Below are 13162 nucleotides of genomic sequence, written 5' to 3' on the forward strand. Positions count from 1 at the left end.
GGAAAATACACACAAATGCCAAAAAAAGAGAAATTCCAGTTTCTTTGGTTTTATTAGTTTTTATGGCTGTGCATTATTTAATATTGTATTTTTCCATGACTACAGTTGAGTTTTGGGGGGTAAATCACGCAGCAGCATTATATATTTCTTTGTGCATGAGCATCTTCTCTCTAACATACTTAAATGAATATCAGAGAGAGAGAGATTTAACAGTGTCCTGCCTTATAATGAGGTCAAATCAGCTAACTGGTTCCTCATGAGAAAATGGAGAGACACTGCACAGTTGAATTTTGCTTTTGTTTTTCAGTACAACAGAGTAAATTCAAAACCATATCTATAAAAGTTAAATGTTATGTTAAGTTAAATGTGTTAACGATTATAAAGCCTTGCTAAAGTTTTCAGAGTAATCCAAAACATGTCATCCAACAATTTGAACTGTACTGAGAATTGGAAAACCCACAAATATGGAAAAGAGTTTTATTACCATTTAATAAAACAATCCATGAAATGAGCAACCTAAATGCAATACAGCCATCAGGTTCTCAAGGAAAGTCGTTTATATAAAAATGAACACAGTATATTTATATAATTTGATCATATCTTGTTATGGCCATCATGAGAGTCACTGAAATGGTCTTTCAATATAAATACATTACAAAAAATAGGTAAAAATTAGCTTTACATACATTACACAGCCTCAAAGTTGTTTACACAGTTAATTACAAAATGAGCTTTCAGTGCATTCATGCTCTTCCAATCCACATCCATCAGATCAAATTAAAGGGTCTAAAGAGATTCAGAGAGTTGTGCGGACAACAATCAAAATCAGGCACATAATTCAGGGATTATATACTATAGCCCTTCTATGTAATCGATACAAGTTAAACCTGTAATGTGCTTTATTTGAGTAAATAAGTAATTGCCGTAGAAATTGTAGTTTTTCACATAAGAAACATTACAGTATGTTTCTTCATAGTAGTAGTAGTATATACTGAACAATAAGATAACAAGAAATTGTGCTTTTCTTCATGTGTTTGTGCCATTACCTGAATGCACTTTATTTTAACCAGGGTCCATATCTCTATTATCACATACAGTATAAAGCAACTCAATCAAAGTGCATTTCAAGAAATCATTTCATTGATCACACAACTAATACAAAAAAACCCCATCCCAAACATTAGAAATTCTTATTTTTAAAGCTAGGGTAACGTTGGAGAAACTGGCAAGAGACAGCTAGATTTTGAGTATCCAACCGAAGAAATCCCACCCCCGCCCTTCAGGCCTCCCTCCAAAGCCACTCCCTCAATCACATTTTCATGCGCAATGAGTGCAGGGGCAGAGTGTGCGCAGGTAGATAGGCAGGTAGGCCACCCAGGTAGGCCAGCCAATCATTTCATAAAATGATTGGAAAGGCTTATTACAGGCCTGCGACAGCCACAGATATCAGATATTTAAAAAATAAATTTCAGAGCATTTGATTTACTCATTGCTGTCGGGATGTAAAGAGAATTTCAACAAATATAACAAAAAATGCTTCTGAAACACATTACCTACCCTAGCTTTAATTCATGTGTTTTTTCTTACATTTTAAAATGTTAAAATTTAAATAGGAAAATTTTATGAGCAAATATCCGCTTTGGTTAAAATTATACTATGCCTCATTTCCACTGTATGGTACGGCTCGACTCGGCTCGCTTGGAACCGTTCGTTTGGTTTCCATTGGCAACATTTGTGGATAGTAATTGGTACTTTTTTTGGTATCGCAGATACTAAAAGGTGGAGTTAAAATACTGCAGACCACTGATTGGTCTGAGAGAATCTTCACTAGAATTGTCACTTGCGTCACAAACCCACCATTTTTAAATACCCAAGCGACCATCAATACCAACTGCAATTTTTTTATTCACTTGACCCAGATTTTTAAAAATGGCAGCCATGCCGTGGTCAATTGACGAAGTGCAGACGTTCCTCTGCATGGTTGCAGATGAAAGGATCCAGTGAAAGTTCCTGTTCCCTTTGTCTTGCGTTGAAGTTGATGTCACTGCAGTTTCACGCGGCATCACTATGACAATCTACTAAGAATTCAGCCTACATTGAGTGGGTACTATCTGCAGTGGAAAACGAAATTGAGAAAAGTACCTGGTGCCAAAAGCGAGTCGAGTCGAGCCGAGCCGTACCATGCAGTGGAAATGAGGCTTTAGTAACACCTGAATAAGAGCTTCATAGCAGCTACAGTCATAAATGCAAATTCACCCCTCATGTCAACATTAGTTGGCAATATAGCCTGCTAGCTACAGTATAGTAGCTTATTGGGAAATGTTTGGTCAGAAGTGTGTGCTGCTCAATATTCTCAGTCTGATTTTACCTTGCCGGCCTATTGGTTTATGAACTGCACGGCTATGTTGGTGAACCAGACAGCCACACAGCAGTAAAAGTGTTTCAAAGCCTCTGAGAGTGGAATTTGTATCAGTATCAAAACATCTGGATATGTGCACAAAATAATTTGGATATGTAGAAAATGTGAAAAACCTGCAGAACGTTTTCTCACACAAATATATTTTTTCCTAAATATTTTTTTGTCACAAACACAGGTTAGTAATTACAACTGCTTGGATCTGTTCTTACAAACTCTCAAATGCTGTTTCGTGTAAGAAATGTAGCTAATGTTTAGCTGAATTTGGTTTTTGTTAGCTACTTTACTTTTTTAGCTACTTCTGCCAATGAAAATAATTCTTTTAGAGCCCTCTTTTAAAAATGTCTCTCTTTCTTTTTGTTTGCAGGCTATTGTGTAGGTCTGTGTCCCCTTCTGTTGTCTGTGGTCAATTAGGTGAACCGGATTTTATTTGTTTAGTGTCTCTCTTGTCCTCGGCCTTGAGGTGATATTTTGCTTCTGATACAAACTTCACTGTACAAGTGATGAGGAGTTTTTGCAACAAAAACAGATTAATATAAACTAATGTCAACTGTTGTAAAATCATTTCAGTGATTGTAACTAATTAGCTAGTCTGCTATTGAGCTAACAACAATCAACATTTCTAGGAGTGGCAAAATGACTGAATTTGGACAAATACCACAGGTCCAAGAAGACGACTTGTTCCATTATGCCTATGAAACACTTTGTGTTTGTTGTACAGTTGTATAATGTCTGAAAAAACATTCCTAAAAATATTGCGCCGCACGTTTTATACATATTATTATATATATTTCTGAAAATTATAAATAAGAATTTAATATTCACAAAGGTGTCCTGTGGTGAAGTTGATGTCCAGTGTTTACTGATATGTTAAAAAAAAAACTTCAGATCATGTGGCATTTTGAGTGAATGTATGTAACACATGTAAGCCCATGTGTTATTCATGTTTTATATAGGTATACATAAAAACATCTTTTTTTTAATCTTGATGTTATAAACTTGATATTATCTGCCAAATGTTCATTTTCAAGACTGTGCGAGGACAAGTTTAACTTTAGAGTCCTCCTCCTCTCATGGAGGTTGTGACTGTGTAACAAAATTGACTTCTGGGTTGTTCAATTAGAGCAGAGGCTGTGAGTTACATAAAAATATTGCATATTTCCTTGGTATCTGCTATTACATAAAAAAGTTCATCTCTTTGACCATGAGCTATTTTGAGCTATATTTTCTGCTGTAAACAAAACAGACAAAAACCACACAAACACTCTCCACACGATCGAGTCTCAAAGAAAAGTTTCCTCATAGTTTTCACCAGGCTCCCCGAGTTCAGAGTCTCTGGATATTGATCTGACGACCTCAGAGAGGTCACTGGCTGCCCTGGTCACACTTTCATAAGATGGTGGTGAGGACATTAAAGTGTCCTCTGTTGTCTGTACAACCTCCACCCCCACAGGTCCATAGTGCTGTATCATGGAGGCTATCAGTCCCTCAGTTTCTGGAGCATTCTCCACATCCACTACAGTCTCGTAGTTTATTTGTCTGTAGAGGTAGGATGCCTGCTTCATCTGCCGGCGCACCAGATGCCTCCTGTAACACCTCTGGATGATGATTGCGGACACCTCCTCCAGTTTGCGGCGCAGTGTGGAAGTGATGGGCTCGTGGGAGATCTTGGAGGGGTTGGTCATCATGAACTTCTCCTCCATTTGCTGCTTGAGGGCGTCCATCTCACCCGACTCACCCAGGACACGCTTTGTGAAGGCAAACAGGATGTCCAGGCAGTGGATCCTATCCCCGCTGACCATGGGAAGGTCCATGGAGATCAGCTTGATCCTGTTGGGCTTGGCTATGCGCAGCGGCTCCGACAAAGTGTCAGCGAAGATTGACAGCATGGAAAACTCAATGAACTGTGTGGCCTCAGAATCAAACTTCTCCCAAACCTCATAAAACATTTCAAAGTCATCCTCGCTCAGTGGCTCTGTACTCTCCTCTGTGGCAACGCTGAAGTTCTCAAGAATGATAGCTATATACATATTTACCACAATGAGGAAAGAAATGATTATGTAACTGACAAAGAAAGCTATGCCCACTGAGGGGCTGCCACAGTTTCCCCGGGTGTTAGTGCCAGTGTTGACAAAGTTAACGTCGCACTCTTCTGGGGAGCTGGCCATTATAGGACTCAGGAGGTTGTCCCAACCTGCCGAGGTGCTGATCTGAAAAAGGCAGATCATACTATTCCCAAAGGTCTCAAAGTTAAACATGTCGTCAACCCCATCTTGTTTTTTCACGTAGGCAAAGTTTGCCATACCGAAGATAGCATAGATAAACATGACAAGGAAAAGCAGGAGGCCAATGTTGAACAGTGCTGGCATGGACATCATTAAGGCAAACAGTAGAGTCCTTATTCCTTTGGCTGCACGTATAAGTCGAAGTACACGTCCTATCCTTGCCAGTCTGATGACTCGAAACAGGGTTGGAGATACAAAGTACTTCTCAATGATGTCTGCAAGAACAATTCCTGAAAAGACAGAGAAAGACAAGGCAAGAGTAGGTTTGTCTCATTGCACAATGATGCACTTAAATATACTTAAAGCTGCACTAATCAAAAGTTTTATATTAACAGTGGATCAAATGACTGTGTAATGTGAAAGGGGTCGCTAGCGCAAAAAACTTTCATCAGACTCTACAGTTCCCCTCAGCACTATGGAGCTTTTTAGTGCGTTTTAGCTCAAGGTTTTGGTTTTACAGCCCACAACTTTACTGTTTTGGTTCACTCTCACCACCTTCAACAACCTTGTTTTTAGCCGCAGCAGGAAGCAAATTTCAATGAAAAAGCTCTAATACACCCACTGTATGCTACCTGTCCAGCACCAAACGACACAAAAAGTTAGCTTCTAGCTGGTGAACATAATGGAGCATTAAAAGGAAAGATATTTCCATTGGGAGTTGGTGGAGTTGTGTTTACAGCTTGTTCTACTGCCTCCAAGTGGCCAAAAATCGGTTAATGCAGCTTTAAGACTTTCATACATATTGTTTTTGTTGAACAGCAGTCAGTAGTGTATCTTTTATGACATACTGTTGAAATTAGCATCAAAGGAACGAAGGACAAAAAAAAAAGAATTAACTACAAAGCCTTTGTCAAGGCTGCAAAATCCTCTATTACTGTTATTTGAATAAAAGAAAATGTTAAGATATTTTATTCTGCACCTGGATATGGATCAGCATTAAATATGTACACATGGATACATCATCTAGATTTTTTTTAATTCAAGAATGTACATGAGAAAATAGCATAAAGATCATTAAGATATTCTGCTAACAAACAACAGATAAACCAATGGTACTGAAACATATAACCCCCTTGGTAGAGGTAATAGTGAATGGGGTATCTCGTTTTTACAGTGTGTCTCTACTTACCCACAATAGAGAGAATTATCACCACAAAATCAAAGATGTTCCATGCAACTGTGAAGAAATAACAACGGAGGGCAAAGATCTTGATCAGGCATTCGGTGGTGAAGATCACGATGAAGACTAGGTTGATCTTGTTGAGGATGGACTCCATGCGCTCTGACTGCTCATCGGTTTCCACCATCATGGTCACCATGTTGACGATGATGAGCATCATGATCATGATGTCAAAGGCTTGCTTGGACACAAGATCGAAGAAGAAGGCTTGGAGAATGTTCTAGGATTGGGAAATACAAGTGGCAAATCAGTCAGTGAATATAAAATTATTAGTACAATATTATCAAGAATGTTAGCAGGCAGGGCGATATGCAGGATTAGGGGTTATTAATACAACATGAAATATGTAAGAAAAAGTACATATACACATTTATGTGAAAGGATGTTGTAAAAATGTACAAAAACTAGTCAATGTCTGACAAATTTGTTGGATTTGAGAATTAGATTATTTTACCCCAGGCCTTGGTATTGGCTTTTGAGGCTTTTTAGATCCTAACTTCTTCATAGCGTTATAGTACTTCTTCTGTTCTTCAGTCATGAAGATATCCTGTCCACCTAAGTATAGGCAAAAACACCAAACATTATTTTTTACATAAAAAATGTTAAAATAATTGTTTAGTGATCAACAGAAGGTGGCAAAAACAAGCTCTTTCCTTATATACATATTTTGTTTTCCCTGGAGAATGAAATATGTATATTCCAAATCCATGACTTTGTAATTCTTTGTGACTGAGCCTGACATCAGTGTTCTCAATACTCATCTTTCTTTTCTGCTGATTGAAATTGTCAATAATGACACCGATGAAGAGATTGAGGGTGAAGAAGGAGCCGAATATGATGAAGACGACAAAGTATAGGTACATGTAGAGGTTGATTTCTCTGATGGGTTGTTCCTCCACCTGAAACCAAACAGCTTTATAAGTCAGCTGGTTACCGTAACATGTTTATGATGTAGGCCCTGGAAGTAGATAGACATACTTACTCCTCTTGAATCAACAGCTGCATGCATTATTTCCATCCACCCTTTGAATGTAGCCTATAATACAGTATTACGCAACATTACTGTCTGGGCACTGCATTGTATTGTGAATCATTTATCTATCTATTACAAAACTAATATTATGATCACATACTGTATATTCTTCAAGACACAACATGATTCCTAAAATGAAAGCGTGTCTGACAGATTTGACAAATTCCAAATTCAACAGTGCAACAGAAAAAACTCACCACTTGCAGAAGGGAAAGGTAGCCAAGTCCCACGTTGTCGAAGTTGACCTTCACTTTTGTCCAGTAGAACTGGGTGTCATTCATAGCGAGGCACTCTGACTTGTTGTTGACTACAGTGACACTGTGGATGAAGCCTGTTCTGTTCACACACTTCCCGAACTTGCCGGCGAACAGGTTGACCCCCATGATGCTGAAGATGAGCCAGAAGATAAGACACACGAGCAGCACATTCATAATGGAGGGGATGGCTCCTATAAGAGCGTTCACGACCACCTGATGAGCAACAGGTAAGATACAGGTTAGTCTCACAGCACTGAGGTTCTCTATTAGCCTGGCTTCAGATCTCAGAATCGCTGCCCACATCTTTGATTTTTACAGCAATTTATGGCAATTCAGTCTGATTATGAAGCTGGTTCTTATTCTGCTGGTTCTTGTTGTTTTGAGTGCCTTCAAGTTGAAATGTAACTCGACTTTTCTCAAACTTCCTAAAGAAATCACTTATATTTTAAGGCTAAATCTAATTAAGTGGAAACATGCCTGTATTATTTGCTATCAAGCCATATCCATCAAGTCTACAGCCATGCTAGCAGCTAAATGCTAACGTCAGCATGCTCACAATGACAACAGTGCTAACAAGCTGATGTTTAGCAGGTGTAATGTTTACCATGTTCACCATCTTAGTTTAGCGTGTTAGCATGCTAACATTTGCTAATTAGCAGTAAACACAAAGCTGAGGCTGATGGGAATGTTATTAGTTCTGAAGGTATTTGGTAATAAACCAAAGTATTGGACAAATTAAAATTTTGACCTGATGATGGCACTAGAGGAAGTCAGAGGATCATAAAAGTTATTACAACTCATCCTGAGGGGGGCATAAATGTCTGAATCAAATTTCATGGCAATCCATCCAACAGTTGTTGAGACATTTCAGTCAAAATCACAAATGTGAATCTCATGGTGGTGCTAGAGGAAAAGTAAAGGGATCTCCAAAGTCATTAGGATTTATCCTCCAAAACACCATGAATGTATGTACAAAATGTCACGACAATCCACCAAATAGTTGTTAAAATATTTCAGCCTAGACCAAAGTGGTCGATTAGACCGACTGACTGACTGATTAATTGTCCTTGCCATCCCTAGAGCAATGCCGCTAGCATGGCTAAAACCTATCATCGTCAAACAGGGAAAGTCCCATATCTTTGGTCTGAACTTCATGTCAGATGTGATGGGAATCTTTTTTACTAGGAGATTATTCAGTTGTCAGACAGAATAATGAACAAACTAGGGTGAAAACACACCCTCCTTGGTGGAGGTAATAATCCTGAGATTAATCAGCGCATTACTAGTCAACAGAAACTTTAACTGTTGTAAAAGGGATGTGTAACATCAGTGTCGTTCAGAAAACTTTTTGTTTTTTTCTCACCCGCATGCCCTCAAATCTGGACAGAGCTCTGAGAGGTCTTAAAGCCCGCAGGGTCCTCAGGGACTTTATTGCAGCAAAGTCAGAATATCCCAGTGAATTTGCTACCAGGCTTATCAAGGACACCTATGTGGAGTACAGAAAGGCATGTATACTTTGAGAATCATAAAATGAAATCAAATTCATTCAAGTCAGTTCTTGTTCAAGTTTAAACCTTCAGGGGGAAGGTAGCAACATTTAAAAAAAATAATACAATAAGAAGTGAAAAGCACTGAATAAAGCAACGTCACATGCATAGTCTTATCAACACAGTCAAGGAACTGCATATATTTAAGGAGCAATTATATAGCTTTTAAAGATAAAATAATTCTATAATAATAATAAAGATCATAAAAGAAAACATTTGAAGAGCCATATTTTAGAGTTTTTGTGTATTTTGGGACATTCCACAGTTAGGAACACAATTACTTAATTTTTGAGGTTTAGATTTGGTTTGGTTGTAATATAATTTTTTAGCAAATTTAGACTTCCACTCTATTCTACATCCAAAACGGACAAAACAAAATGGTATTCCGCTGTTGAATGACCCTTGGATGACAGCTATGAATGAAAATGGCATGATATAAATGAAATAAATAATAAATTTATGTCATGATTGATGATGACAAAACACAGACAAGTATGCACACATGGACAAATAGTGTCCATGCATGCATACTCAGCTATATATACATTTAAAATATGTATATATATCAAATAGAGTGAGTTTTATAAAGAATTTATATCTGTCTTTGCCAAATTTGTTTCCCAATTTGCATCGAATTGATCCAATAAGTTCATTAAAAACAATTTGGGACTAATAAGGTCCCAATGGTCTGTATTTCTTTATAAAAGTCTATTTACACATGTGTTTGTCCAATATATCTAAAGAAGATACTCAATTAATTCTCGGGACAAGAGAAGTCTTTGGCTCCAAGAAAGTGCAGACGGAAAAATACTAAAACACAGTAAAAGAAAGTAAGGTGGTCCTTTTCATAGAGAGAAACGAAAGGTAGGTAGTTACAACAGGATTTGTCTTTTTTTCTGAACAAACATAACAAATAAGACTCAGTATATGAAGTAGACACAACAGTTTAGACATGAACTCAACCGGTGCATTTCTAAATGAACAATAGGACTAAAAACGTCTGTCAAGCAACATTTTATAGGTTTAATATGCTGTATAAAGAACACCAGATCTTCTGTAGATAAACCTTAGAGTACATGGCACTGCATTTGTTTTTGATATAAAAGCCAAGGTCCTGAGGTAACTGATTCAAAGAGTGACTGTTTTATAGCACAACAAAAAATTTGCACGTTTCATAAGAAGTGCATTTGTTTAGAAACAAGACGGTGGCTTTTAATATCACAACAGAAAGCACTTACGAGTGAAGAAACACAGAAGCATTTGTGATGCAGATGCAAGTTTCCAATCCCAGAGCCCATACTCACCTGGGACCTGCTAACTACAACTTACCCTAACAATAGAGCGGTCTGTGGAAATCTGTGTAACAGCAGGTGAAATCAGAGGAGGTCAAGTCAGGCCTCGGGCTGCACGCCTCGGGCACTTTGGATGACTACACACTACGCCACATCCATTTTACCCAACAGTTTACATGAAGACGCTCACAAAGTGTAACATGAATCAGATGACTGGGGCACTTCTTTTAATTTGTCTGGCAAAATCCTGGCATTAAAGCAAATGTAAAATTGTGCAATGTAACAACTGGTTAGTGTGTGATTTAGCAATCTGTATGTTTCTAGTAAATTCATCCAGGTCCTGAAACAGTTGAGTAGAGTTTGTTTGAAATAGGAGTAACTGATGGTGGGGGAAGCACAATTTCAGTCAAGAAAGTGGCCAGTTATTGCAAAACATAAATGAACTGTCAAGTGCTTTCCTGTAAATAATGTGACACTCGCCAAGCTGTAAATCCCACAAACATGAAAAGCTACATTCAGCTACAATGAGAGGGATTACAGTTCCACCTGAATTCTCAACAAGTGATTTTTAATTACTGGCATCCTTTGATGTAGTGCAACAAAAATACGTGAGATAAAGCAATATGTTCACTCACATCCACGATAAGAAAGTCGAGCCAGCACCAGTAGTTGGTGAAATATTTCTTGAAGCCGTATGCGATCCACTTGAGGAACATCTCCAGCACAAAGATGTAGGAGAAGACCTTGTCGGCAGACTCCAACACCACCTTTACGACTTTTCTCTTCTCAATGTAGATATCTTCAAATGCCTGCAGCAGAAGAGGGACAGCAGTGTGACCACCACACCACACCACGACACTACTGTTGGTTGAACATACAAAACATCTGTCCGGAAAGTTCTGTGTTTTGCTTTGAAAGTCCAACTGAAATGACATTTAGTCATTCATTTTTGCAGTCAAAAATAGTCTCAACATGTTTTTCTTAAATGTATTGTTAATAGTAATTTATTATTAAAAGTAAGAAAAAGGGTCTTTAGGGAAATATCAGAAATGCTCCTTTTCGTCTCAGCCGGCTGGAGGGGCGTGTCAGTGTTTGTGTGTTTGATTGACTGCAGCTGGCAGGCTGAGCACCGGCAGGAGAACGACTTACAACCCATGAGCAGACAATGTGTTGTTAGCAGTGGTATTGAAGAGTAATGACCACACCAGCATCTAACTGGACCTAAGTGACATTTGCAGGTAGCTTTACATGCTGTTTAATGTTCTGCAGCTCACCAGCTAATTAGCTATCTAGCCTGCAAATTGACTGTTAGCAGTGCACTTTTCCCCGGTGAATGTTTGTTTGGTGGCTCTTTCAACAAGCTCAGGTGCAGGACAAGAAGTGTGTTCATGTTTGTAAGTTAACAAGCAGACAGGCTAATGTGGGTTGCTGTTCAAAGTCTGTGGCTCTTGTGTTGTGGTGTGGGCTGCTGTTTGGCTCAGTGTGACCGTCTGCTTATGACAGAACACTGAGGTTACTGCTTTATGAGAAGATTTGATCAGCTTTCTAATAGCACCTAGCAGCCGTACCAGAGCCCCACTGCTGAGCAGGATCATGAAGATGATGAACGTCTCAAACCAGCTGTGTTCCACGATCTGGTAGCAGGTCTTCCTCAGCCTCCACCAGGCCTGGCCCAAACCACGGCTGGTATCGATGTCACAGCACTGACAGTGCCTCGTGCACACTGAGTGGGAAGGCAAAAACAAACCAGCACAGATTACACCACATGAAGGAACTACGGTGTAAAGAGAACTTGTAACATGTAAAATGAGAGTTGCAAAAGCTTTCATCATACAGTTTGTTAACAGTTTTACTAGGATTACAACTCTAAATTCTTAATTCTCACATTCTGGGAAGCATTCCTCCGGCTCCATACTCTCTTCAGCCAGCTCTGATAAGTTGTCCAGCTCATCTCCAGGCTTCCTCAGATCCACCGTGCTGCCCTCTGATAGGCTGATCTCCTCCTGAGAACCAACCAATTTCTCACTTGTATTTTCATTAATTTTAGATCCATTATGCACTTATATGTACTGAATATGGAAAGAGTGTATGAACCAGTACTGAGTTGTTATACACATGTATGGCACAGAATATAGACAGTTGTTTGTTTTGGTGGATTTGGCAGGTGTTTTCCATCAGCTGTCAAAGGCTAAACACCTGCTGAGACATCACTGTTTGGGGTGTGGCCATACGTGCAATATGCTTATAAGTTTCAAACCAAACAGAGCAGTGTAGCAGCACTTTTCTGCCCTGTATTCAGTGTGGATTCATCCCATCAAAGCAAGTTCACCTAGATGTACTGCCTTGCCTTTCAATCTCTTCTCAGCCTTAATAGAATTTTGATGACATTTTCATGTGTTGTAACAGCGACATATTTAACATGATTTATAGGACAGAGGTACAGCTTCAATCCTATAAATCGGTACAAAGTCTAATCCAGCATTAAAGAGCATCCACAGGACCTGGAGACCAGATTACCAGCATTACCAGTGTTAGTGCTCGAAGACAGAGCAGAGAGAATGTGCACTGATGGCGTTTTGTTGTCCAACGTTGTATTTAACAGCAGGATCAGTGATAATTATTGCCACATGTATGCAGTTGTGATACATGGGCTGATTGCTCTTTATTCTTTAAAGTGATCTACTTTTAAAAATGTGTAAAGTGAGTAACAATTTATGCGTAACTTACTTCTTAATAACCACAATCTTGCCATTTTTTGTGTGTGTATCTAAAGCTCTACACATGTAAAATGCATCCTTCTTTACTGCTGAGCAGCTGCTGATGCCCAGTTAAGCTGATGGAGGGCTGGAGGTTTTTTTTTTCATTTCCATTTTCCCTGATTCCCCTAATTCTGGTGTGGTGTGGTGTGGAGCGGAGCACGGCAGAGAAAGAGGAAGAGAGAGCGCCAGACTGCAGCCCGCTCAGCTCAGCCTGGCCCTGCCTGGCTCTGCTCAGCTGGGTCAGTATAATCTGCTCTGCAGGGCCTGGCTCCACATCTGGCCTGCTGCTGTCTGCCTGCCAGAGAGGACAGGAGCGACACAACCTCCACCTCAGCAAACCCCCGACCCACAGAGGAATCCAGGAGAAACAGGAAGGCCGAATGAGAGTAAGGC

At 39.2% G+C, this 13162-nt stretch overlaps 1 protein-coding gene across 4 annotated transcripts in view; it reads right to left on the reverse strand.

Annotated features, from left to right (window-relative positions):
- Window positions 1–463: 463 nt before the first annotated feature.
- The window catches only part of LOC122886381 (sodium channel protein type 4 subunit alpha B-like), a 46643-nt gene continuing 33944 nt past the window's right edge, over window positions 464–13162 (reverse strand). Inside the window, exons 18-28 of one of the 4 annotated variants that reach the window (XM_044218473.1) lie at window positions 11896–12013; window positions 11579–11733; window positions 10646–10819; window positions 10048–10074; window positions 8535–8657; window positions 7112–7384; window positions 6864–6917; window positions 6643–6780; window positions 6336–6440; window positions 5831–6101; window positions 464–4931 (exon numbers count right to left, since the gene is read on the reverse strand). In XM_044218473.1, coding sequence (XP_044074408.1) covers window positions 3700–4931; window positions 5831–6101; window positions 6336–6440; window positions 6643–6780; window positions 6864–6917; window positions 7112–7384; window positions 8535–8657; window positions 10048–10074; window positions 10646–10819; window positions 11579–11733; window positions 11896–12013 — 2670 coding nt within the window. In that variant the 3' untranslated portion in view covers window positions 464–3699. The remainder of the gene's footprint in view (window positions 4932–5830; window positions 6102–6335; window positions 6441–6642; window positions 6781–6863; window positions 6918–7111; window positions 7385–8534; window positions 8658–10047; window positions 10075–10645; window positions 10820–11578; window positions 11734–11895; window positions 12014–13162) is intronic. The other 3 variants (XM_044218474.1, XM_044218475.1, XM_044218476.1) reach the window with 3 other exon arrangements.

This window comes from Siniperca chuatsi, linkage group LG13, assembly GCF_020085105.1.
Source record: "Siniperca chuatsi isolate FFG_IHB_CAS linkage group LG13, ASM2008510v1, whole genome shotgun sequence".
Lineage (NCBI taxonomy): Eukaryota > Metazoa > Chordata > Actinopteri > Centrarchiformes > Sinipercidae > Siniperca > Siniperca chuatsi.